The 27588-nt window shown below is 39.7% G+C and overlaps 2 protein-coding genes across 2 annotated transcripts in view; one reads left to right on the top strand and one right to left on the bottom strand.

Moving 5' to 3' along the window:
• Positions 1 to 1989, top strand: part of elmo3 (engulfment and cell motility 3) — a 28209-nt gene extending 26220 nt beyond the window's left edge. The window contains exons 20-21 of the mRNA XM_086163591.1: positions 35 to 115; positions 272 to 1989. Of these exons, the coding sequence (XP_086019717.1) occupies positions 35 to 115; positions 272 to 484 (294 nt within the window). The 3' untranslated portion in view covers positions 485 to 1989. The remainder of the gene's footprint in view (positions 1 to 34; positions 116 to 271) is intronic.
• Positions 1990 to 7136: 5147 nt separating this feature from the next.
• LOC147224775 (uncharacterized) overlaps positions 7137 to 27588 on the bottom strand; it is a 35588-nt gene continuing 15136 nt past the window's right edge. The window contains 20 exon segments of the mRNA XM_086163668.1: positions 7137 to 7971; positions 10600 to 10795; positions 11351 to 11497; positions 11590 to 11708; positions 11845 to 11928; positions 14112 to 14209; positions 15170 to 15329; positions 16716 to 16857; positions 16972 to 17094; positions 17709 to 17773; positions 18013 to 18099; positions 18210 to 18260; positions 19603 to 19811; positions 19985 to 20194; positions 21135 to 21289; positions 23659 to 23760; positions 25225 to 25381; positions 26424 to 26715; positions 26717 to 27132; positions 27379 to 27409. Of these exon segments, the coding sequence (XP_086019794.1) occupies positions 7837 to 7971; positions 10600 to 10795; positions 11351 to 11497; positions 11590 to 11708; positions 11845 to 11928; positions 14112 to 14209; positions 15170 to 15329; positions 16716 to 16857; positions 16972 to 17094; positions 17709 to 17773; positions 18013 to 18099; positions 18210 to 18260; positions 19603 to 19811; positions 19985 to 20194; positions 21135 to 21289; positions 23659 to 23760; positions 25225 to 25381; positions 26424 to 26715; positions 26717 to 27132; positions 27379 to 27409 (2979 nt within the window). The 3' untranslated portion in view covers positions 7137 to 7836.

Here is a 27588-nt window from a genome sequence, read left to right as displayed (position 1 = left end):
CTACATAATATTTTGCCTTTTTGTGTCTCCATAGGAGGTTTTGGACCTGGCATTTAGCATCTCATATGATGTAGAAGAGTACACCCTCAACTTTATTGCCCCTTCCAGAAGTGAAGTGAGTGCATAGGTTTTATATTAAGTTCTGTTTTGCAGTATACTCATTATATATCCATTGCAATAGGCTAAGCACGTTTTTCCTTGCACAAATGTTTTCTTTTGATTTTTCTGAGCATTTTAATATACATGAACAATGTATCATATTGTGTTACAGTTCTGCCTCTGGACGGATGGATTGAGTGTCCTGTTGGGCCGGGAGATGAGTAGTGAGTGCATGCGCAGTGAACTGGAGATCCTCCTCTCAATGGAGATAAAACTTCGACTTCTTGACCTTGAGAACGTCACAATTCCTGACAGTGCACCAGTCATTCCCAAATTACCCAGTAACTACAACTTCTGCTATGACTTAAGTCAGACCGAGCAGTAGCAAAGCTGTATATCAGTACGCTTGAGTATTTGTATCTGATAAATCCAACTTTGTGCCTGCTTTCACTTATTTCTCACATGCAACTTGCACAGAATTCATTGTGGCCTCATCACAAATATTCACAAAACATAAAAAAATGTGACATCTGCAATGAACTAGATGGGGTGATATGTAGACGGCATCCAAAAAATTAGTTGACTAGTAAGCAAGCTTGATGAAAAAGACATTTGTAGTTCTCAATCAATGGCTCAGTGCTCAGGTAACAATTGTTTTATTGATCATTTCTCCTCACCTTTTGATTATAGTTGCACAGCTTCACAAGCAATAGACACCATAGTTGAACATGAGTGAGGAAATTAAGCATCAAGAAACAGCTTTATGAGCTATGAGACAGGAATACCAAAGTAAACTGCCAGCCTTGCCTTTAACTACACATCCACATGAGCAGGCAGAACAGATCATTCAGCCATTCAGCCAGTACAACCCCAAAGAAGGTTGCAGTCGATGCAAGAACAGTGAGGATGCAGAGGAGCATACTAAAAGAGACTGACAGTCAAATATGTGTTCTCGCTAAGCTGCATGTATTCTATCCAGTGTATCTTGACATCTCGGCCTCATCATCATTCTGTAAAACATATGGACACATAGCAAACACTTAGATCCTGAGAGCAAGATAAGTGGTATTGATAATGACTGAATAATTCTCTATCATGCACAGTGGGCTCCAGACCCAGTTTCAAAGTTGTTTTAATTTGCTTTGTAATCATATATTTAATGAATTGTATGTCTAAAGCTTGTAACTGAGGCTGTTAATGCTCAATCTCAGAAAGCTGGTTCCCACTCATTTCAGTTGTCTGATGGTTGATTTGTATCATCTATATTTCTCATCAACAGTTTTAGATGCCATCAATGAAGACTATATTTTGACAAATATACAAGTAAATCTTTTGATGACTCTTGATGACTGTAATGATAACTCAGTACAGGCTATGATATTTTGAATACTGACTTTGATTGTGTGAATGCAGTTTGGTTACTGTTTTTTGGGGTTTGTTTTTAACAAAGCATTGCTACATTTTTAATCATTGTGCGAAGGTACAGCTTGTATATTTCAACACAGTCACTGTTAATCTGCATGTTGTGCAACTGATTAACTTTAGCTTTGTTATGTTTTTTGTGTTTTTCTAATTTTATTCAGTCATCTTTCAGGGAGAATATACATGTATATAGATGCATTATTGTCAATTAGCCATTAGGTTGGTTTTCATTCCACCATAGTAATATTGTCTTTACTTTGTTCCTGCAGTATGATATGGTGAGATGTCAGTGTGTTATTGAGTCATTAAGCATTCTTTGATCACAGAACCTACTAAGAAATATTACTACAGCTAAGTATGTTTCAGTGTCAATGGAATTTAGATCATGACTGACTTTTGCAGCGGCATCCATATTTAATATGAAACCGTACGCTGAGTGACTTCACATGAATAAACATATTGATTGTGTGTTTGATTGCTTTGATAAACCAATGAAACAGTGCTCCCTGGTTACTAAAACAATATGTATCATTATTGGCTCTTTAAATTGTTCAATCTGTGATCCATGTCTGCTGTCATGTTGCTTTGTACAAAGTGCAATAGAACAATGCTTGACTTTCAGGAAACCAAAAGATAAGCTTAACCCCCAAGTGAACAGGGAGTTATTAGTGGCAGTATTGCTAGAAGAGAAGAAGGCTTTTTTCATGGTACTGATAAGAAGAGAACTGGAGTAGTAGTTATACTGAAGGAGGAGTTTATTTGGAATATTCTGGAGGTGAAAAGAATGTCAGATAGACTTATGAGTCTGAAATTGGAAATTGAAGGTGTGATACTCAATTTTGTTCATGGCTATGCCCTGCAAGTGGGTTATGAGTTTGAGGAGAAGTTCTGGAATGAGCTAGATGAAGTGATGCAGACAGAGATGAGAGTGATAATTGGTGCAGACTTCAATGGGCATGTTGGTGCAGGCAATAGATTGGATGAAGAAGTGATGGGCAGATTTGGTATACAGGATAGGAGCGCAAAGCATTGGCGGTGGTAGATTTTGCAAAAGGATGGAAATTGCTGTAGTGAACACTTTTTTCCAGAAAAGACAGGAACATAGGGTAACTTATAAGAGTGGAGGTAGGAGTACCCAGGTAGACTACATTTTGTATAGACAAGGTAACCTGAAACAGATCAGTGACTGCAAAGTAGTTGTAGGTTAGAGTGTAGCCAGACAGCATAGGATAGTGTTTTGTAGGATGACTCTGGTGACAAGGAAGATCAAGAGGACAAAGGCAAAGCAGAGGGCAAAGTGGTGGAAGCTGAAAAGGGAGGAATGTTGTATTGTACAGCTGCATTGTGTTTTTGTAGACCTAGAAAAAGCATACGACAGAGTGCCAAGAGAGGAGCTCTGGTATTGTATGAGGAAATCTGAAGTGGCAAAGAAGTGTGTTAGACTGGTGCAGCACATGTATGCCAGCTGTGAGACAGTGGTGAGGTGTGCTGTAGGGGTAACAGAGAAGTTAGAGGTGGAGGCCAGACTCCATCAGGGTTCAGCTCTGAGCCTCTTCTTGTTTGCAGTAGTGATGGACAGGACTATCAGCCAGAATGAAAGGAAAGGTGTACAAGACAGTGGTGAGACCAGCGATGCTGTATGGGCTAGAAACAGTTCCAATGATGAAAAGACAGAAGGCAGTGCTGGAGGTCGCAGAGATGAAGATGCTGAGGTTCTCTTTGGGAGTGACCAGGATGGATAGGATCAGGAATTAATCTATCAGAGGGACAGCTCATGTTAGATGTTTTGGAAAGAAGGTCAGAGAAGCCAGACTGAGATGGTTCGGTCATGTACAGAGGAGGGATAGTGAATATATTGGTGGACGGATGCTGGTTTTGGAGCTGCCAGGCAGGAGGTCTCGAGGAAGACCAAAGAGAAGATTTATGGACGTAGTGAGAGAGGATATGAAGGTAGTCTGGAAAAATTGTAGGAATTCAACAACGTGAGCTTACCCAGAAATACAATGGTGCAGAGAATCGAGGACTTGTCAGCTAATTTGAAACTTCAACAGAGTGACAAAGCTTGTGCTTTTGATTTTTACTTGATAGCATGCGATGAGAGCATAGAAGCCACAGACACCATCAGCTGTTAATTTTTTTGCAGGGAACAGACAATTTTTGGTATGTGGAGGAAATGCTTTTTACGATGAGCCTAAAAGGCACAATGACAGGTAGAGACGTTTTTGAAGCTGTGTCAGAGGCAGTTGAAAAGTTGGGGCTAAAATGGGACAAGATCTGTGGAGTAACAACAGATGGCGCTACTGGCGATCGCAAAGGAATGGCATCCTTGGTGTACGCCACGGTAAAAGAGAGCAGTGGCTGTTATGATGAACTGTATAATCCACTAAGAAGCACTGGGTGCCAAGACTGTCCAACTGGGCGATGTGATGAACACTGTTGTAAAATCTCAACACATAATTCAAGATAGAGGAGTGTACCACAGAGAATTTCAAGCTTTGTTATCTGACATGGATGCTGAATACGGGGGTGTATTCTACCACTCTCATGTGCGCTGGCTCAGCAGTGGCTCTGTGCAGCAGCAATTCACTCGCTGAGATCAGAAATAGACGAGTTTTTGAAAGAGAAGGGCTGACCTTTTCGTGAACTGAGTGAACCTCTGCGGCTGGCGGACCTGGCGTTTTTAGTCGATCATACTCATCATCTGAATACACTGAACAAGCAGTTACACTGCAAACAGTTGATGTCACACCTGTATGTGCACGTGAAAGCCTTCTGTGTAAAGCTCCGCCTGTTTGAGAAACAACAACGGAGCTTAATTGCTGTACACTTCCCTAAGCTGTCAAAAATCAAGTCTGCTTTTCCAAAAGGCCGACCTCTATGCTCAAGAGGAGAAATATGTGTCTGTGATTGCATCTCTCGCGACAGAATTCAACTAACGTTTCCAAGATTTTTCTGTCATTGAAAAACAAATCAAGCTGTTCTCGACTCCCCTCCTGGTGGATGCAGAAGAAGTGGAAGAGAGTCTGCAGTTAGAACTGACTGAAATGCAACATCATGATTCTCTGAAGAGTCAACATCAGCTTCTCCCCCTCCCTGACTTGTATCAGAGTTTGGATAATGCCAAGTTTCCTCTGATGAGACGCCACGTATGTTCGGCCCAACAAGGTGAACAAACATTTTCTGTTAAATCATGAAAAAAGCAGACTGAGAACCAGAATGACTGATAGCCATCTTTGTGAAGTCCTTCGCGCCTCAACCACCAAACTTTCTCCTGACATATCAGCCATCCTTCAATCCAAAGGACAGTATCGCTGCTCCCACTGAGTCCAATGTTCTTCACATTATAGGTGAGTTACAAATACACACAGAATTCATGTGTCAATATGTCACCTCTAGTGTGTGTTTGTTTATTTTTCTATACTTGGCCCTCACTAAAAAAGCTTTGGACACCCCTGCCTTTGTTGGACAGTAAATGTGGCCTGCACCGTTCTAATGAACATTCTATCTGGGAATCACAGCTGGTAGGCCTTGTGGCTTATGTCTGAAACTTTTTGTTTGTCTTTTTCTTTTTCACGTCTCCCTATGCTGGTCACGATACTTGTGGAGTGGTTGTGAGTGGTCTTATCCCCGTCCCCATTAACAGTTGCAGTGGACTCACCTTGTGTTCTAGTGGTGTAGCTCTGTAAACTAAAACTGCTTTCTGAGGGTCTTGGCTTTTTGGAGCAGCTCTCCCTGTTTCCCTTTTTCAGCTTCAGTCCTTTCTGAGGGTTTTCATTCTGGAGTAGCTGTGAAATTGATTATGATGCAAATCATAATCAATCGTAATCATAGAATAACCATTCATTGTAAATTTCTCGAAATAGCACTTTATGTTAACCACAATTTGGTGAGCATACCACTCGTATCTCCCCTTCTCAGTCATAGTTAGGGGTAAGTGCAACCCACTGACAGTACTGTATACTGTTTGGTGGCAGATGTGGCATATGTCTTTTTCTAGCAAAGTTATTCAAAGCACCCCACTCCCCCACAGGTTTCAGAGATGAGGGAAAGAGCCTCTATCACATCTGCATTGGTCCATTGTTTTAGGTTCTGAGGGATCCAAAAAATGAAACACCGGAACAATAAAGGTTTGGCCTTGTGCTTGATTTAGTGGAAAGTCAGTAGTCTTGATCCAAATGTTAAAATTTTGCATGTTACATCTTTCCCCTCTCTTTTTCTTTCATGGGCTCCATGTGTAGACTCAGTCTGGTTTTGCTTCCTTTTGTGGCGAATTGTTGGTCGACTCTCAGTCGTGCCATTGGGCGGGACGGCAAGAATCAAGGAGGAGCGCCACATCTTGTCAAACACAGATACCAAGTAATCTGTGACTTTCTCTTTTTCATTTCCTCTTTACCCTCACTTTCAATCCTGGTGATTTGTTTAGCCACCTTTCATGTCCCAAACATACTGCTTCTTTTTTCTACACTTCTTTTCTTCATTTAACCCTCATATTATGTCAAGGGTCAATTTGACCCATCGGGTCAATGGGTGAAATGGGTCAAATTGACCCTTAACATGAGGGTTAAGCATTGGGTTTTTTTCTTTGGTTTTGATTAAATTTTTTGTGTTTTGCTAATGAACCATTCTTTACATGCCCTGCATATTGTTTTAAGTTGGGGAAACCAAAATCTCAGATTTGAAAATGTTTGATTATTTAAATGCCTTCGATTCTGTTGCATACAGTGTTTAAACATACAGGGTGCCCACTGGGGCAGTTGCAACAACTTCTTAGCTCATTGTCAACAATTTATTTTGCATTAATAGAGCCTGCTTGCCTGCCTGTCTGTCTATCCATCCATCCATCCATCTTTTCAAAGGTTTTGACTGTTTTTGATTAATCATCAATTGTATAAATTGTTGTTTACACCTCCAAGCCAGTATAAAAACAAGTAAAAACCAATTATTTCATTTGGAGGTGTAACTGAACAGTCATTATAATATGAAAAGAGAGTCTGTCATTATAATCCCAACTCGCCACAATCTATGAATAAGACCTTGCTTTCATGAGCCAGAACAACTCTGCTGAGAGCAATATCTAATTGAAAAAAAATCCACATGCACTTCTTTTGAATTGTATAATTCTTACCACAACTATTTAACAGTTTAGTTTATCTCAATTAAAATCAATGCAGAATATTAGTGATATTATGAATATGGTTGGTGTAGGAGAAGGAAATTGAAACAGAAATGTTCGGTTCCAAGGATGATCGCTCTACTCCTGTACCATTCTGCCTTTAAGAACATACATGAGAAGATAGATATGAGAAACAGATACATAACAATACTATATTTTTGACTTGATTTAATGTAGTGATAATTTAGCTATAGTTAAAACACGTTTTTTGGAATTCCCACCCATCGAAAATGGGAGTGTTATCATATTTATCATAAACTCCATGATGGTGGATGCATGTATTGTTTATACTTGCATTATATAATATGACTGAATTGAAGAAGTCTCTTGGATGAGGGGAGAAACGTCTTCAAGTGAAGAAATTCAAGTCCAGTTGCCACAACAAAAAAAGATTTGGACAAGTATATAATATTAAATAAAACTTTAATGACATGTAGTGGTTTTCATTTTTGTCAAAGCATCAGTTGTGCAGGAAACACATCAATACAACACAAATACATGTAAGACAAAGTTTATATAGAGTAATAGATCTTACTGGTGGGATGTTTAGGAAGGATGAGAGGTTCTGTTAAGTATATATTACCCTGAAAATTGTGCATACGTTCAAAAGATGTAAGGAGTGTTTTATTGGACATTTAATTGAGCAAATAAAGCTTTATATATGCAATCTAAAAAGGACAGCATTCAAAGAATTCAACATTGCAACCTGAGTTCAGCACTGGAATCATGCTGAAAAAGCACATATTACACTATATTACAGCAGGTACTATTAAAATGATTAACTAATATAGATGCAATAGATTCAAGTTTACAAAAAGCCAGCATACAAAACAGTTGAGTAAATCATTGCTCGGAATAGATTTCTACCAACTTGATCTTTTGTAATGAAGCTTTCACACTCAGCATTCACAGATAATTAGATTTTTTACCTGAATAATTTACTTCTCATTCTATTCTTTTATACTTGGAATGGTGTGATTTACAGATTACTCATGTTTTTGTCAAATTTCCTAAAACGAGACTTTACACTGGCTTCTTAGCTTGCCCTCTAAAGAATAAACACAGCTTATTTTTTTTTCCGCTATCCAACTAGATTCCTGTCATCATTGCTGATAAAGCATTTTGGCCTGACGCCTGGTACATTATGAAGAGGGGGGCAGTACTGAGATGTTAAGGACATGAGAAGGAGAGTGAAATGAAGTGGCAGAGTTCGATGATGGTGTGGCTAAGTCAGGAGTAGAGATTGGAGATTGAGGCGCCAGCGAGGAGTTGGAGGCCTGGAAGAGTGAGAGGCGATACATAGATCATTACTAGTCTTTCTAGAACATTGCTAGTCTTATTATTGTCTGGTACACCCGACCTTCCACTCTGGCTTATACTCCATTATCACATCTGATACTTTTATCCATATTTTACCTATTTGGACACGTTTCGTCACTTGTTTTACACGCTGTCCGTTGCTCGAGACTATTGACCTTAGGACCTTCTATTTGGGTCCCTCTTATTCATGCACATAGCCTGTCTTGCTGCATCTAACCTTCATTCCCCTACTTTTCAGGGCCACCTTCATAGATTCTCCTCCATGTTGCCTATTTTCATTAAGAACCACAAGGCAATCTGTGAACGTCATTGTTGAAAGCGATTCCTATCTAACACACCTTTCAAACAGTCCATTCCCACAGAAAACAAGAACTGCATCAGAGCTGATCCTTGATACACTTCCAACCCCCACTTTGAACTCCCTGTCATACCTAAGACACTCCTATCTCACACTTCTCATACATGTCCAGGACCACATCATGCTTCTCTGCTAATTCAGATTTCCTGATACAATACTGTAGGTCCTCTCAAATGCTTTTTCTAGACCCACAAAGCCTAAGTTCAGCTCCCTCTGACCTTCTCTGTACTTCCCTATCAGCATTCTCAAAGCAAGCACTATAAGTGTAGTACTCTGTTTTTGGATGAACCCATTCTGCTGCTCACAGATGCTTACTTCTGCTCCTAGTCTAGTCTTATTCCCTGATAGTTCCCTCAAATCTTCATGTCTCACACTTTCTGAGATCCCGTTGAAGGACCAAGTCCAAAACTCTAAAGCCACCTTTCCAAAACACCAAAGACCAATTGCCTTTGTGCTCTTCATCCTTTTCAATGCCATCCTCACACTTCCGGCACCTGTCGATACAATTCTCTCTCAATCCTGGATCACCCTAACCTGCTGCACATAATTCCCACTTCAACCTCTCCTTTGGCTACAGTAATAAATCAGTCTCTCCGTCCTCCAAGATTCAGGATTCAAAGTGTTTATTGTCACATGTACAGTGTAGAAACAAGTTCCCTGTATAGTTAAAGTCCTAATTTGCTGTCCGCAGTGCATTGTGCTGGTAGAAGAGTTGCTCTACAACCTATCATACATGTCATCCTTTGTTTGGCCTTTGTCACCTGTACCTTCATCTTACACTGCATTTCCCTTTACTCCTGTCCACTCTCTTCAGTCCCATCATTTACCCACTTCTTTGCTAACCTCTTTCTCTGTATACACAGATGAACTTCCTCATTCAACCACCAAATCCACTTATCTACTTTCCTTCCAGATGACACACAAAATACTCTCCTTCATGTCTCACGGATCACATTACCTGCAGTTGTCCAGCCATTTGGAAGTTCCTCCTGATCACGCAGATCCTTTTTCAACCCCTCCTTGAAAACACAACACTCTTCCCCTTTGTTGCTTTATAACCACTTTCCTCCTCAACATCGAGTAAACTAACACACTAGCTTTTACGATCAACATTTAAAGTCCCTATTCCCACCCCTTGTCTCTGGTCTGTCCTCTTCCTCCTCTGCTTCTTCAACCAAAGAAAGTCCAATATCCAACATTAACCTGCAGGTCATCAGCACTGCTGACAGTCATTGTTAACCCTGGTCTTGAAAAATCTGGTATGAAAGTCAAATTAATTTGATTTGCATCTTTAGTTTTGGAAAACCGCTCTGTTTTTATCTATGTTTGGAACTGCACAAGGAGAAAACTGGCTTATGCTGCCTTGGGATTGAATATAAATTGTCTACCAGCAACTTCAATTGCTAGAATAATTGCATGATATTTGTCACAATAATGCACTAAAAAAACACATTAAAAAAGCACCAAGTGACATGATTGAAGAAATCAAAACATATCCAGAAAAAAGGAAATAAAGAGGGCATCTCTAGTTTGAGTGTATTATTCATCACTTTCAGTTGAACATACAGGACTGTCTCAGAAAATTAGAATATTGTGATAAAGTTCTTTATGTTCTGTAATTCAATTAAAAAACAAAAATTACTTTTTCATGATATTCTAATATTTTGAGATAGGATTTTTGAGTCTTCTTAAGATGGAAGCAATACTAAAATAATAAAAGGCTTGCAATATTTCAGTTGATTTGTAATGAATCCAGAATGTATGACATTTTTGTTTTTGTATTTGCATGACAGAAGATAAAGCACATTATCACAATATTCTAATTTTCTGAGACAGTCCTGTACAGCAGAACATCAGTGAAAGTTGGATGGATGAACCATGAGCAGAAGGCAGCTTTTTACCACTTCCAAGGAAGCAGTTAGGTCTTGCTCAACAACACTTTGAAAGGTTAGGTCTAACCGTTAATCCTAACGGTTAACGGTTAATCCTAACCGTTAGGATGAGCGCAGGAATCAAACCAGGAATGATCCTGGTCTGACCGCTCTGAGCCTCTGCGCCATGCCGCCCCCAGTCATTCATAGGTAAATAGCCAGAAACCATATTCTTTGCCTCTGGAGTTATTTGAATAGTGTAAAATTGCACTTGTGTGTTCATCGGGTGTATGTTTCACTGCTGCAATTGATTTACAACAATACAGTTGATAAGATGTGCATTTTTACTATTTTACCTGCAATGAGATATTAGACTTGGTCTTCTCTTTAAGCTTAGCCATAGCTACTTTAAGTCCAGATGACCTCTCAGTCACTTCCAGAGCGGCTTTCAGGAGTTTGGGGGTCTCTGACCTGAAAGAAGCAATCTGTCTCTGGGAGTGTTCCTTCGCCTCATCCTTGGGCTCGGCTTTTTTTCCTTTGGTAAGCATTTTCCTGTGGTTTAGGACTCAGTATTAGAAAACACAAGAGTCACATGTCTTCATTAAGTACCGTTGCAGTCTCTCTATAGAGCTAAAATTACTGTATATAACCATCGATTGACAAAACCTTGTCAAATTTTATCGTGGCAAGTCCAGTTGCCACGATAAAATGTTTCACCTCTCAGTTCTAATGGACATTAGTGGTTATTGGTATACTGTATAACTACAAGCAATTATAACATGAAAATTCCCCATCTTTTGGTAGATAACTCCTAGAAGTATCAGTAAAAAGTGCTAAGTGGTGGAATGTCTTCAAGGGAAGGAATCAAGTCCAGTTGCCATGCTAAAATTTGCCAAGAATCAATCATGACCTTGATACCGACAACTTCGATAGACATCGATTGACAAAGAAAATAGCCAAGAAAAAGTTGAGACCAGCCTCCTCTTTCTGACTAGCTACGTTTCTAGAGTTCAACAAATGTAATTTACGTTGAAAAAAATAACAATCAGCCAGAACGACATTTTTTTGAGGAAATTCTGGCTGTGGTTAATGTTACTCATACCTAACCTGGCATTCTTACGCAGCAGTTTCTTGGACTCAGGATAGTGGACCAGGATCTCATTCAGGTCTTTCTTGTCAAGGATGAAGAGATTTGCAAAGCCATGAGCAATTACATTTGCTGTGCGTCTATTACCTCCACCCACTGCAAGCAAACTGAAAATCAGAGAGACAATAACGATCGTTTAGGTAAAAATAACCACTGTAGTTGAAAAGAATATTCCCGGAAGAAAGTTAAAAGCGTCTACCTGATCTCTCCAAAGACCGAACCTGCTTTTAGTGTAACGAAAACTGTCTTCCCATCTGGTCCTCCTACCACCTGAGCTTCCCCAGCCTTTATTATATACATCTCTCGACCAACCTCACCCTGAGGAAGATAATGAAGCAATAAATTGATATAAAAGTCAACAACAGTTGTTGATACAAAACACGCCCGCTCACACAGTAAACATATGCAACGTGTATACACACACACACACACACACATGTGCATGTAAGCTCACCTTTTTGCACACGTAGTCCCCTGGTAAGTAAACGACAGATCGAAGGCTTTTTAACATGTCAAAGATCATCTGTCTGTCACAGCCCTGTCGACAGACGGATGTTAATGATCACAAAATGGAAACTGATTTCAGAGAAAAGGATTTTTTTCCTGTAAGCAGAATGGAACACTTGGGTGTCACTGTGAGATGTGCAAAAAGCAATTTTTGCAAAATAAACTCTGTCGTTTTCATAACACCAGTCACTTTTATGGAGACTCAATTCATGCATCCGGGAAGACTATTGAAATTTCTGGAGTGGTGCTCTTTACTGTATATATTTCAAAAACAAGCCACTAATTTTTTTCTACATGCTACTTCCATAGGCTGTTCAAAAAGGGAACTCATCACATCTGGGAAGTATGACAGAGATTATGTCATGTGGATGTGGTATACTACTGCATAAAAGGTAACGTCAAAACATCAGACACCATCACCATGCTACACCATGCTACATGATAACTTTGTTTTTTTTCTTATTATAAAGATGAATCCCTTGCAGGAAATTCCTCTTTGCATTTAACCCATTATGGATGAACATTGAGCAGTTGGCAGTCATCAATTTATGTCAAGCTCAGTGTCTTGCTCAACAACACTTGGACACAGTAGGAATGTTAGATTCCAAGGACGATCGCTCGAACCCCCCGCGCTGCCCCGCACTGCCGTCCCTTTTTTCCAGTTTTGATCAACAACTAAACAGACATTCCCTTTACTGCGTGCCAACCAACTTCACTGAGGACTGCTGAAGACCTGGGGAGGAATTAATTTTCCATAGAAGCTGGACATAAGAAGCCAAAACAAACACAAATCAAAATGTCAACATTTTTGTTGGGTTTAGCATATGACACCAAGAGATCTCTTTGAAGGCATGTTTAGTTCAACCAGCTTACTCTTTTTGAACGGGTAGGTGAAATAAGGTCATGACTGGGATGTTTAACAAATTTTAGATCACTTTGTCAGGTCAGTGTTGCTGTAACAGCTTCACATTGTGTAAGCAAAATGCATGGTGTTCACAAAATAATGCAATTTTTTAATGTTTGCCTATATCAGACCCTCAAAATCTGGGATAGAGAATAACCTGACTTCACCCATATGCTATGGTAAATAATCGCAAATGCTTCATCAACTTTTTCAGAAAATACAATTCATTCACCTTAACTTGCTAGAATATTACATCACATTTCTTTGAACTGAAGAAGCATGTTGGATGAGAGATGAAAAGTTGTCATGGAAATAAATTCAAGTCCAGTTGCCACAATTGTTTTGGCAAGAATTAACCATAACCTTGATGACTGAGAACCTCTATGGACATGTTGAGTTACAGCCATTTAAAATTTTTGGCCAAAAAATTATAATACTAAAATACTAAAAAAGAATAAGAACATCTTTATTTATCCCGAAGGAAATTGTTGTGCCAGAGTTTCAAGTAAAAAGATAACAATAATAAATAATAGTAGGAAATTGTTAAAACAGTATAAAAAGAAGGGGGGGAGAATAAGAAATAAAATAAAACTATAAAGTGTCAAAGTCAAGGCTATAAAGTGTTTTAAGGTCTTCAGTACAAAGATTTGAAGATTCCCTGCAGCTGAAGGAAGATGAATTAAAAAGTTATTACATTACACTGTAATGTATTTGTATTTTAATGAAAAGCAGAAGTATAAACATACAATCCATAAAAACAAAACAGTAAGTGAGAATGGATTTAGTAAAACCATTAATATGTAGAAGAAATTTGACAAACCTATATAAAGAATTGGAATCATTAAATAAATGAAAGTCTACAATAATTCACATTTTTTACTCAAAGTACTTAAAAGAGGTAAATGAGTTGACAAACTTGATTTCCTCAACAAGACTATTTCAGAGCCATAGCACACTGACAACTAATGGTTTTAAGCCAGGACTCTCGTACAGTCCATATACAACACCCTGAGAATCTCCAGGACGCCTGGCAAATAAGGAAAAGTTTGGCGATACAGCAGAAACAAGTACCATAAAGGCTCAAAAGGTGTGTGAGAGCAGGGAGTTAATGGAAAAATACAAGCCTTTATGCACATGTGTCATGAAACTGCTGATGTAGTGCAGAACAATCTGACCTTGATATGTATTTGCAAGGTTGGACCATCATGACAGGAGTATAAAACAGGATTTTTGTATTGTTATTGCTGTTTAAATGCCTGGCAACAAGTACTTTCTCCTTTCAAATAATTTCATATGATAAGCATTCTTACCTGAAACAGAGGAACTTTGCTGACTATTGAATAGTTGACATCGATTGCAATATCCAAACGCATCTTATCTGGCAGCTGAGCCAGCAGTTCCTGCTCATCTGGTGACAGGCGGTACAACAAATTTTATATTATGTATACATACATAAACAAACAATGAAATCCTCCAACTTCTTGATCTCCACTCCCTGTAACCTTACCGTTCCACACGAGTTTTTCTAATTTCCACACATATACTCTGTCTTGCTGCGACCAACTGTCATTCCTCTTCTTTCCAGAGCATACCTCCAACTCTCTCATTTTTCCTTCACCTGTTTTCTGCTCTAACTACCAATTACAATGTCATCTGCAAACATCATGGGCCATGGAGGGACCTGTTTAACCTCATCTGTCAGTCTGTGAATCACCACTGCAAACAAGAAAGGGGCTCAAAGCTGATTCTGATGTAGTCCCAACTCCACCTTAAATTTCTCTGTCATACCAACAGGACACCTCACTACTGCCTCACATCTCACATACATGTCCTGCACCCGTTTAACAAACTTCTCTGCCACTCAAGACTTCCTCATACAATACCATAGTTTATCTTTTGGCACCCAGTCATATGCCTTTTCTAGGTCTACAAGAGCACAATGCGCCTCCATCTGACCTTCTCAGTACTTCTCTATCAGCATTCTTAAAGCAAATACTGCATCTATAGTACTCTTTCTAGGCACGAAGCCATACTTCAACTCAAAAAGGCTGACTTCTGCTCTCAGTCTAGTTTCAGGTGAATGAGTTTACGAGAGAAGTAGCACTACCAAAGTGCTAAGGACATACATTTTATGTTTGTAAGGAGGGACTACTTTCCTGGCTTATATACTGTATTGGTTGCCATTGTTTATTAAATGCTGTTATATGCACTTTGTGTTATTAGAAATACAATGAAAATATTTTTTTTAGTTTTGGTGACCTGTTTTTGTGGCAGTTTATTGCTCTTCTTTGTATCAAAAGGATAAACTATGTTCTCAAATAGTCAGATAGTGAGAGACAACATTGTACTAATATAATCCTCCTCTTACCAAGCATTCCTTGTGATTGCCAGGTGTAGTTATACCAGGTTTTGACACGCTTCTGGACATCTTTGGGAATATGATATGAAGACATATATTTAATCGTGTTGTCCATACAGGTCCGATAATAGGTTTGACCTGCTGTAGCTGCACCAACCACATCACGCATCTGAAGGGAAATCAAATGACAAAAGTCAAAGTGCAACACTACATTTAAAGTGATCCAAAGAACAATGAACTACATCCAAAGCATGAATTATTTGCACAATAATTGTTGTATATAATGCAAACAAATGGCACTCTTGCTTAAAGGAACTGGATGACCATGACAATGTATTTTTCTTTTCCTTTTGCCTGCTCCCTTCAGGTTTTGCCATCTGCCTCCATCTAACCCTATCCTCTACATCCTCATCTCACACACCAATTGACTTCATGTCTGCTTTTACAACATCTGTATTCTCATCTCTGGCTTTCCCCAAGGTTTCCCACCTGGCAGTTCCCAGCTCAGCATCCTTCAACAAATATATTCCCTATTGCTCCTCTGTACATGTCCAAGCGATTTCATTCTTCTTCTTCTTCCTCTCCTTTCAGCTTTTCCCTTCAGGGGTCGCCACAGCCAATCAACCTTCTCCATCTAACCCTCAGTCCCAGACTCTTGCATTTCCTCCCCTCTCTCTGCTTCCTAACACGCCCTCATCCTGTCCTTCTTTGACCTACAGTAGCCCAGTTTCCATTGGTTCCCAATAGGTCATCGGTACCAATGGCAGTTGTTTTTAACCTGGGCCTCTGATCGGTATGATCTGGTTATTATGGTTTGATTCACATGTTTGGTTTTGCTAAGGGTTTATGCCGGATGCCCTTCCTGACGCAACCCTCTGCATTTATCCAGGCTTGGGACCGGCTCAGGGAGACACCGGTCTGTGTCGCCCTGAGGCTGCATTTCCAAATAATTTCATTCTCTCCTTGTCAAATCTTATCATGGTAACTGGACTTGCTTTCTTTTCTTGAGGCTGCCCAATCTCTTATCTAAGAGGTGTTTTGAGTTTAGAACAGTTTTTGGTATATGACAATTCTCCAGTCTAGAGGAACTGAAGAAGTGTTTCAGATGAGCTCCATCTCACACAGATAAGATTTAACAAGTAGGAACCATAACCTTCACGACTGATGCATCTGCTTCCGGCCTTCAAAACAGACCACAATGTCATCTGCAAACATCATGGTCTATGATGATTCCTGTCTACCCTCACCTGCCTTACTGTCCATCACCAAAGCGAACAAGAAGGTGCTAACAGCTGATTCCTGATGCAGTTGCACCTTCCCTTTGAAATCCTTTGTCATGCCGACAACACACTGAACCACTGTTTTACAGCTTTCATAGATGTGCTGCACCACATTAGCAAGCTTTCTGCCACTCCAGAGTTCCTCATACAGTACCTTAGTCCTGCTCTTGGCACCCTGTCATATGATTTTTTTCTGGTACTCCAAAGGCAAAATGCAGCTCCCTTTCACCTTTTCTGCACTTTGCTATCGACACGCTCAACACAAATGCACTCACCTGTCCAATCATGATAGAAAAGGCAAAGACTCCGACAAAGTAGTTGATAAGTTGGAAGATAATCTCAAACAGTGTGGTTGGATCTGGTAGTCCCCCAATGGTGATCAGGCTTTTCACAGCAAAGTAATAACAACGTATGTAGCTGGACAAAAAGACCACAGAAGAATATAAATTTTAATATAAATTGTATTCGCCATTGTATTTGCTTTGCAAAAAAAATATATGAGCAGTTTCACTTAGTAATTTGTCCACCAACCTGTTGCCCTGGCCATTGTACACCCACTTGGTGGAACCCAGTCCTTTGTAAGCAGAGCCCCAGTAGTAGAGGCATGCATTACAATGTAGACAATAAAGAAGATAGGTGGTAGTTCTTATAACCCTAAGAAAATAAAGGGAGAGAGAAAAATTAGCAATGTAAGATCAACAGTGTTTCTGTTTATTGACATATTTTAAGAAGACAGACACAAAATATTCATGGTATATCACCCCCATGTTTATTTGAATTTCCACCAGGGTCTCTGGTTTCCTGCCACCATAAAAATATGTACATTTTTTTCCTCCTCTAGCTATCCCTGACGAAGGATAGAGGCATAGAATTCTAGTTTCCCCCTTCAGGGGAATCAGAATGGCATCCAGTCAATACTCAATACAATCCCCAAATCCCCCCTGGACTTTTGGACATCACATCTCTGAGATGATGAGATGTACTTTAAGGATCCCATGATTGGGAAATTGTGCAATTGTTTAATTTCTGGCCAGAAATCAGATTTTTACCAACATTCAGCGCATTGCAGCCCTATACAAGATGTTTGTGTGGAATTGTGTCTGACATTGATTGTTAATCTTCCAAATTGAATCAGCTCTTCTTTGGGATAAGGTTATTCTTGACACAAAATGAGCACAGATACCCTCAATGCAATGATCTTGTTAAGGTCTCAGCATTCCCAGACAAAGGTAAGTATCACAGACAGATATTATAATTTTACAGCTGACCTGTAGATGTAAGCTTTAGTCAAAATAGCTTCTAAACGCTCGTTGAACTCAAAGAAAGAGTTGATCTGTGGAGAAAAACACAAAAATATTTAGTTATAATGTAGCTTATGAAAATTCTTTGTTGCACTTCCAGATATGATGATTGTTGGATTCATATACCAAAAAACCTTTTTACATGTGCTATATTCAGACTTACCATTCAACACAAAAATGGGTCAAAATGATCTACTGCATTGTCAGGGATAATGTCAGTACTCAAAAATATTCTAAAGAAATGGCTGAAATTAAAGTTACAGTTGTTTACCTTCAGCAACCTGGGTAAGCGTAGCAAGGGATTGATGCCAGTCTTAAAGTAGAAGAGCTCGAGAGGAAGAAGGCTGGCAACATCAAACTGAAACACAGGATGGAAAACTCTTCTCTGACTCTTAATTGACTGAAACTTTTCACTGATTAGTTGATAATATAGGAAACATAGAAATTAGAACCTCTCTGATTACTCACCTTGAAGCGTTTTGTTTTCATGTAATTCTTCCTCATGGCTCGTTTGTCACACTATAATAAGTAAAACAACAACAGCAAAAATCCATCAATATTTTCAAAGGAAAAAACAAAACATAATGAAGGAAGACTAAATATCTGATTGTCAATTGAAAAACGACAATTTCCATTTTAGTCTCAAGCGATACAGCAGAAATGAAAAAGCCAAGAGGGCTCTGGACGCAGCTAACATTTACTGGCAGATCAAGAAGCATGCAGCTTCGTTGGTCGCCAAGGAAAAAACTTGGGTGTGGGAGGAGTTCAGGAAGGCCATAGAAGGCCAACTTCTGTTGAATTTTGAGGTGATTGAGGTCCACCATCCAGTGGCTCGGGAGGGGGAAGCAGTACAGTGTCAACACTGTGTATAGTGGGGATGGTGCACCTGGACTCAAAGCATTGCGGATCAGTCGAAGGAATATTTCCAAGACCTCCCCAATCCCAACAACTTGCCTTCCAATGAGGAAGCAGAGTCGAGGGACTTTGGGCTGTGCCTCCCTATTTCCGGGGCTGAAGTTGCTGAGAAAGCTCCTCCGTGGCAGGGCCCTGGGTTCCTTAAAGCTCTGGATGTTGTTGAGGGAGTAGCAACGCTGGATTGCCAATCTGGGATGGGGGTGTCCGGAAGTATGAGGTACTGAATCCCGTAATACAGACAATTCGTTCACTATATGACTGTTGTAAGAACCTGGTTCGCATTATCGGCCATAAGATGGATTTGTTTCTGGTGACAGTTGGGGCTAGGGCTACCATTTGTCATTGATTCTGTTCATAACCTTTATGGACAGAATCTATGTGCAGGCAGAGTTGCGAAGGGATCCGGTTTGGTGGTCACAGAATTGGGCCGCTGCTTTTTGCAGATGGTGTTGTTCTGTTGTACTCAGTACAAAATCTCCAGCCGAATGCAAAGTGGCCAGAATGAGGATCAACACCTCCAAATCCTAGACCAAGGTTCTCAGCTGGAAACAGATAGAGTGCCCCCTCCAGGGGTGGATAAGGTCCTGCCCCAATTGGGATCACCCTGTAAGAGCTGGACACAGTGGCCAGGGAGAGAGACGTCTGGGCCTCTCTGTTTCAGCTGCTGCCCCTACAAAACTAACCCTGGCAGTAGAAGGTGGTTGGATGGATGGGTGGGTTTTTTAGACAAAGAGGTTTTATAAGAAGTCATCTTACAGCAATACCTGTATTATGCTCCAGAGACTGCATCATTAATAAGTGGAATAGTTTCCGGTAAAAAAAGTAGAACATGTAGAATCCAGTAGAAACTGACCTCCTCATCTTATCAGCAGTAGGCTTTTGTACCGTAATTCTTAGCTTTCATCATGACACTTCAGTTCAGTACAATTACAACATTTAAACTCACAACTATGTCCCCTCCATGAACAAACTGCAAACGCAGCTGGAAGATGGTGATGTCCAGGATGTATATAAGGTCACAGATGTAGTCAGTCAGCAGCCAGTAGTATATATTCTCTGAGGTCTGGTAGGGAAATGCCCAGCGCACTGGGATGAACCATGCATTCCAGTTCCATGCCAGAGAGACCAAGCACATCCACAGCACATACATTTGATCTGTGGGAAGACAGATATGGAGCTTAGATCACAAGATGTGGCAAAATGTACCTTTGAGTCACTATATTATACATACATATGTTGTCTAATAAAGTAGCAATGGAAAACTTCAAGAAGTTTTCTTCCAAAGTTTATTAGATTACATTATAAAATAGAAATAGGTGCGATCTCACTTGTGAAAGGGTCTATGCTTGCAGGGAAGCGGTAATTTACACAGCCTCTTATCCAACGAGTAATTTTCAGATTCCAGCAGGACCCAGGGGTATCCACCTCTACTTCACTCTTTCTCCTCCCTCCCATTGGTCCTGCTCGTTCCTTCTCATCTTGGATGTCTATTCGCGGAGTACCAAAAGGGGGCTGTAAAGCTACAGCCTGAGGAGGAGCTGACGAAATCACAGGAGCAAGGAAACATTAGCCTTTGAAGAGAAAAAGGTTTAAATGATGTAGTCCAAATTTTTAGACAATCGGGAATTTCAAAACTGTATCTTTGGGATAGCAAAGCGGGTCTTTGCAAAGAAGTAGATGGTAAATTAGTGTGGAATACTTGTTCAATGACTCATGGAACAATACCCTGTTGTTTTAGGCTGCGACCGTTAGTGCAGGATAAGCGGCAGAAGATGGATGGATGATATTACACATCCCATACACAAGTCACAAGTGAGCCAAAGTCACTCAATTCCAGTTGTCACTAACTGAGGGGCAGTGTAAACCTTGATCAGAGAGCCACATATACAGACATAGTGCCATTCACATGTTCAACCTTCTTCTTTTCCTTTTGGCTTTTCCCTTCAGGGGTCGCCACAGAGAATCAACCTTCTCCATCTAACCCTGTTCTCTGTATCCTCCTCTTTCACCCCAACTAACTTTATATCCTCTCTCACTATGTTAATAAACCTTCTCTTTGGTCTTCCTCTAGACCTTCAGCCTGGCAGCTCCAGTTCCAGCATCCATCTACCAATATATTCACTATTCCTCCTCTGTACATGACCAAACCATCTCAGTCTGGCTTCTCGGACCGACCGACAGTAATGCTTGCAAAATCCAGATCACTTATAATACTTTACTTCATCTGCAGATATTGAACGCTTCATCAAAGTCAGATGTGACAGTATTTGAATTTGATGTAATATTAAGACACTGGAAATGCGGTGATCCAACTCATAAAGGGAAGTGGAAACCTAAAGGAATACTATTACTGCTCTCACTCACCTGTTTGACTGACTGTCAGTGGGCAGTTTCAGGTATACTGCACTGCAAGGACTGAATTCATTCATTCAATTTACCCATTTAAAATATATTGTAAATAGAAGAACTATCACTCACTGGTGGGGATGCTGTCTTCATCTGAGCTTTGAGAATCAATGAGTTTTTCTTTGGCCTTTTCTGTTCGTTCTTTAAACATCCTGACCAGCTCTTGAAGTTGCTCGTTGACCACCATGCTCGTCTGACTGGCTGAAGATGACGGACGGTCTTTTAAACTTAGAAAAATGTACAAATACAATATTACAATGGGTGTGTTTGTTAATTCAATGTGTAAACAAAATAAAGTCAAATCAAAAAGTATGTTAATTTACTTAAGCACCCAAACTATGACTTACAAAGCATAACTTAAATACGGTTAAGCATTTTTTTTTAAACTCAACATGAATGACGATGGCTATGCATGGGAGAACATCTTTGATTTTAGTGGAAAAAGAACAAAAAAATACAATACTCATTTCTAGAGATTCAGCCAACCAATATGTACTGTGTAAATAAGTCCATTAGACTTGAATTTAAAGTTTCATATACGTTACAAATGATTAGATTAGACAACCAAAATTTTATGAATCAGTGAATAAAAAAATGTAAGTAATCATTATACATTTAATGAAGGGGAAAAGAATATTTCTGATCATGGTGTTATTAAAGTAGCTTACTATAAAGTCCCAGTTCCTCAAAGGTCTTGTGATTTGTCTAGAGTGGGGGTGAAGTGCTTTTTTTTTACCTATTACTTTCTTCTAGCAGTGCTGTCCTTTGCGATGTCACTGTGAAACAAAATGTTAGCGTTTCACCCCCCCTGCCAGTACACTGCTACTTACACAACAGCAAGCCCTGTGCAACATGGTGAACTAGCCAAAGTACAAAACTGCAGGGACCTGAATGAGGTTAGCAATCAGACATGTGGCATACAAGCCCACCAGGGAGTGTAAGGACACATCCTGGTGCCCATGAATGAACCGCCAGCTATGGGCAAAGGGAGCTCTTCAATCTTGATTGGCAGCCCTCAAAGGAAGTAAACTCTGAGAGAAAGTACAGCTGGTGAACTCCCACCATCTTCCCAGCAACACCTGGAGCCAATGTGGAAACAAACATGGTGCTACACACCACATCAGCAAGGCTGAGAGGATGATCCTGATGCATGGCCAACCCAGGACCTCCATACATGATGCCCAGGCTTGTGCCTTTGAGCGGTTGATTCGGGGTCACAGCAAAATATGTAGTTAGGGGTTTTAAATCAAGACAAAATTGGTGTAAACTCATGGATTGCATTGTGGTTGGAGGAACTATTGAGGTTCCAGGGGTTCATTTATGACAACTTAAGGCTGGGCACTCCCAGCCAGTAAGGTGTTGACCCACCACAGTCTGCCTGCTCCAATAGATGCATGAAATTCAAGACTCAAGATGATCAAAAAGCAGAGTAAAACTACTGCACTGATGAAAAACAAAAGACAAGGGCACACAATCAAAAGAAATCTATCACCCCTGCAAATAGCCAGCTGAATGTCAGTACGATGTACTTGAAAAATTACACCAGGCCTTGGACTGGCCTTTCCAAAGATCTCAAGCAGGTCAATGGCAGTAGACAGACAGACATCTTCTAGAGTGGACAAAATAGGGTGAGGACAGATCTTGTAGCACTTCAGGAGACCAGACTCCTGTCGAGTGGTAGCCTCCGGGAGCAGAATTATATTTTCCTCTGGCAAGGGCGAAGCTCAGGGACTCCACACCTGCACTGGTGGACAACAAAACCTGGTCTGCAGTGCTGAGTGCAGCGTCCACTGCTTTGGTGTCGGCAAGCAGAATGAAAATGGGCAGAGCCTCCCAAAGCTTTCGGCTTACGACAACCCGTGTTTGATCAACCCCTTCCTCTCCAACAACTCCACCCATAGGATTTCCTAGTACCATCCCACCTCTCATCAACTGGTCTTGGCCATTACTCACAAATCTTTGTTCAACTGTGATTTCCCAGAGACAAAGCACGATATTTTGAAGAATATTTTCTAATCTGCGACACAGACCATTCCCTTGTCATTGTTAAGGCCTTCAGCTAAGATGGAGGCACCTTTCTAGTCAAGCAAATATTAGCACTCCCAAGACCGCATTACCTATTGCTTTGCAATTGTGCCACCACATCAGCAGACATAAGATGCAACTTCTTCAGTCATGCCATCCACCCAACACTAATTGAGATATTTGGCAAGAATGAGAAGATAATCCAAGACTGGTTCAAAGCTGAGCTGCTTGAGCTCGAGCCAAGAGAGCAGCTTTGTTGAGTCACAAACAACATACGTCACAGAACACCCAGTAGAAACGCAGACACCAACACAGCTGAACTCACGCCATTCTTGTCTTCAGACAAAATTTGTTTTTTCAAGTCTAGTTCAGATAGTCATTGCAAAAATATCAAGCAATCTCTGTTATAAAAAGGACTTTATTGAAATTTAACTTTTAGGATTAACCTTTCTTTCAAAGTTCTTCGAAAATTAGACCAATTTTTGCCTCACTGACGTGCTATTCTTTTTTCAATCTGACATTGACATTATTTTTTTCTGCAAATGTCTGTGTCTGAGTGTATTGCTCTTACAAATCATCTTTGCTGCGAAGGCTGGACCCACTAGACCAGGCTCTGACAGATATGCTGCTTCCATCATCTTCATCATCTTCACTTTGAGAATGCAGACTCCTACTGTTGATGTAGGAGAAACAGTAAAAGAACAGCTGAAATAACTCCATTTTCACCAAGATGTTAAGACGATTCGGTCGGGGTCTAATGAATATAGTCGTTCATGAGCGTGAGTGTGAGGCAGGTGATATGGTAAGAATGATAGAGATGGTTCAGACATTCAGAGATGAAAATTAGAGGAAATTGTGTTTGAGTTGGACATCTTACATATTTGTCTTTACAGTCCGATGTTTCCTTTCAAAACTGTAATTGATAACCACACCAGAATTTCAAAAGCGTAACCGACAAGAAAGAAAAAATAAGCAACCCTTTTGACTGTTAGTTGGTAGAGGAAAAAAAAACATATCAAGATTCAAGCGAAAGATTGTGATGCACTTATTTATTAACTTTTTCAAGATAATGCCATACAGTGACCAAAAGCACAACTCAATCATGCATTGGCTGAACAGCACATTCACATTTCAGTGCAAACTTAGAATCAAAAACACAAACACAAAACATATAACAAGAAATACACAATATCAAATCATACAATTTGAGCCTGCAATTAGCTTGCTCTGCAAGAACCTCATGTGCTTTTAATCCCAGTCATAAACGCAGTTCAATATGAATTTGATGTAAAGCAACAATTTGGAAATCCTTGGTCGTTGAAAGAATATCACATTGCAAAATGATTATTGCTGAACTGCATTTACACGTCGGCTCTTGCAGGACATTGCAATTGATCTTGCTGCAACAAAAAGGCGAGGCCATGGATAGACAAACAATGAAAATTAAGGGAGAAAAACACATGAAATATTTGATCCAACAATGCTTATCGTAAATCATGACTCGTTATATCAGTGACAGCTGACCAGAATGAATTTGTCACAGAATATTACGTGGAACTGTTTTGCAGTTAGAATTCCAAATTCATCTATAAATTTCAAGTTAATTCTTTGAGCATACAATAAAGAAGAATTCCGTATTTGTGAAATTTTAACATTACGTAATATTTTGCCCCGATTAACATATGTTATAGTGAAGAAAATGACAATCACTGTGAGGAAGAAAAGCAAAGAGAAGAGAAGTAGTTAAATATACGTCACAAATCTACGAACTAAGGTTACACTTCATCTCCTTTACTGTAGATGCAAAGAAGAAAGGGAAAGGGAAATATTCAAAATATTTTTGTACGTTTGTAAATAGTGTTGCCACTAATATACATAGATATAGTAACATATAAATATGATATATACCTTATATTACTGAATTCAACAGTGTACAAAGTTATATATAGGTTTCACGTTAGAATACCTATTGGGTATTTTCGGATAAAAAAAATGACAACCTCAAGGTTCAGAGATCGTTTTTTGCATAGGAATCAACTTGGAGTGTACATTAGATTGTAAATAGATATCGTCCGGTATTACAAAACTTATCTTTGACTTTAATTAGGGTAAAACTACTCAAACAGTTCTTGCTCACCTTGGTCTACTTCCAGCAGTTGTCACAGGAACGGTCAATGTTGTTAATTTGGGGTCCATGGGGTTTAGGAGTTCCTCCTTTCCTCCCTCTACTCTATCATGATCTGAGTCAACATTCTCTACATTGACAAAAGGATGGAGGCCGAGTCTTGAGATCTCTGTAAAAGATAGCACATATAAAGAATTTGCGGGATTATCAAAAAATGTTGCTAAATGACTGCAAATCTTGAAAGACTGCATTACAAATCATCCATTCTTCATTAAAAGCACTGCGCTCAACAGAGCCACAAATTTCATTAGTCAGGGCACATTTACCAGAACCCGAACTCAATTAATGCATGAGAATCCACCTCTGAATTAGGTCTAAGTAACTTTATTATATTGCGATTAACCTGACAGGTTACTTCAGTTCCTCGTCTCACATGATAGTCATACTAGTTTGGCTAATTGGGCTCATGCTTGAACTGAAACACCAAAGTCTTCTCTATGAAAGCAATTATTGTTCTTATAAAGATCGTTGATGGTTTCTCATCAAAAACCTCCAAATTAGTTTTGTTGTTCTGGACAATATACTGTACAGTCATAATATAAGTAAATATCTTGTATCCATGTAAAATGACACAATAGCTATCAGGACCAATAGTGTTCCAGAATTACCGAATCATTTACTAAAAATCATTTTTTTGCATGGGAATCTTGAAAGGTTTTGTAATTGCCCTATAACAAAACAGTCTACAAGACAACATGGAGACCGCCAGGCATGTCCATAATCCTTAACAAATGGTAAAGAAAGTTAACTAAAGTAAAGAAGTACATTTATTCAATTACATTAGAACTGAATGAAATGTATTTGTAGTTTACTTTTTATCTCCCTTTTCAGTTATTTTATTCCTTTACTTCATTATAGCTTGGAAGATGATGGTGTACCTTCTGCACCACTATATTTAGCTGTTATTTGTAGTCATTCGATACCCTTAAGACCAACAATTTTATATCAATCCACTCCAAACCAAGTGACTCTAAATGGGTTTCTTACTAATATTTGAGAAATGCTTTAAAATGCTGACTGTAAATTCATTTAACGGATCATTTAAGTTTAAAGTTAGTTCATTGTATTTCCAATCTTGCATTCTGAGTGGACTTGCATACTGTAAAAGATAATGTCACATCTGATATAAAATTCAGCCGGAACAGATTCACCTGCATGTCTCATGGATGACATGTCTGGGTCATCATCAATGAAGAATGCTGGGTTGGACAGACCCGAAAGCTGAGACATTGGGTACAGTTGCTTGGAAGGAGGGCTGACAATTGGTGGCAGGCGGGGATATGATGGGACATTTGGCAACTCTAGGCAGCTGTCAATGGGTGAAGATGGAGATGGAGAGCGGGAGCAGAGCTGAGGATGATGATGAGGATGAAGAGGGGAATGTTGGAAGAACCAGAGTTCCAAATCTGGCTCTTTCTTGTCCGCTTTTTGTTGTTGTTTCTTAGGCATCTTGTGGCATAAGGCTGTTGAGGCGATTTCGGATGTTGAGGAAATAGTTTTGTGTTCGGGTGGGAAACTCGGATAGCTTCTGTGGGATGTTTGAAAAGCTCTGGGTGAGGCCTGACAAACTGGGGCTGACCGAACCCTCAGAGCTTACAGGCAAAATAGCAGTCAGAGTCTGGGCAATATTTCGAGGAACCTGCGTAAGTCTGATTTGGGATAGCTCTTTGCGCAATTCAGGTGGAAGTGAGGGACAGACCTTGGTAACCTCAGAGATTTGGGAGGGGAATTTACATATGGAAGGTATTTTGGGATGGGAGATGCCGTTTTCTTTGAAGAAGGCGTTGATGTTGCCAAGGCACTCTGAGGTGTGAGGAATGCGCATCAGGCAATTCTTAAATGTATCACAGCTTACTGGAGCTACAGAGGAGATAAGCAATGCAGATATAAGGTCAAGCAAAAAAGCATGTTGGAAGAAAACAACCAATTATTAAAATGGAAATTTTGTTTTATATATAAGATAATCCAGAAATATTTTTTACAGATGTGTTGGATAAAAAATGGCAGTAAAAAACAATATGTGAATACCAAAACTTAAGTCAAGGTCATATGTAGACTATGAAGGAATTTGCTAAAAAAAAATACAGGATGAGTCAAAGTACATACCACCACATTCATCTCCAGGAGAATCCTCCTCCTACAAAACACATGGACACTACTGAACAAAAAGGAAATGATGTGCACTGGATTGAAAATGTGTTGAATATAGCTTGAGTCATTAAAATTTCTCTTGGTTAGTCGCTGGTCTCTTTACTAAGTTAAGGACACTGTTGCTGAATGATGGAGCGCTGGAGTTTGTATTAGTTTCAAACTGGT

Source organism: Fistularia commersonii, chromosome 17 (assembly GCF_037954325.1).
Source record: "Fistularia commersonii isolate RoL2024-O1a breed Wild chromosome 17, RoL_Fcom_v1.0, whole genome shotgun sequence".
In the NCBI taxonomy this organism is placed as follows: Eukaryota; Metazoa; Chordata; class Actinopteri; order Syngnathiformes; family Fistulariidae; genus Fistularia; species Fistularia commersonii.
The sequence above is the reverse complement of the archived record's forward strand: the minus strand, read 5'-3'. Positions and strand labels throughout refer to the sequence as shown.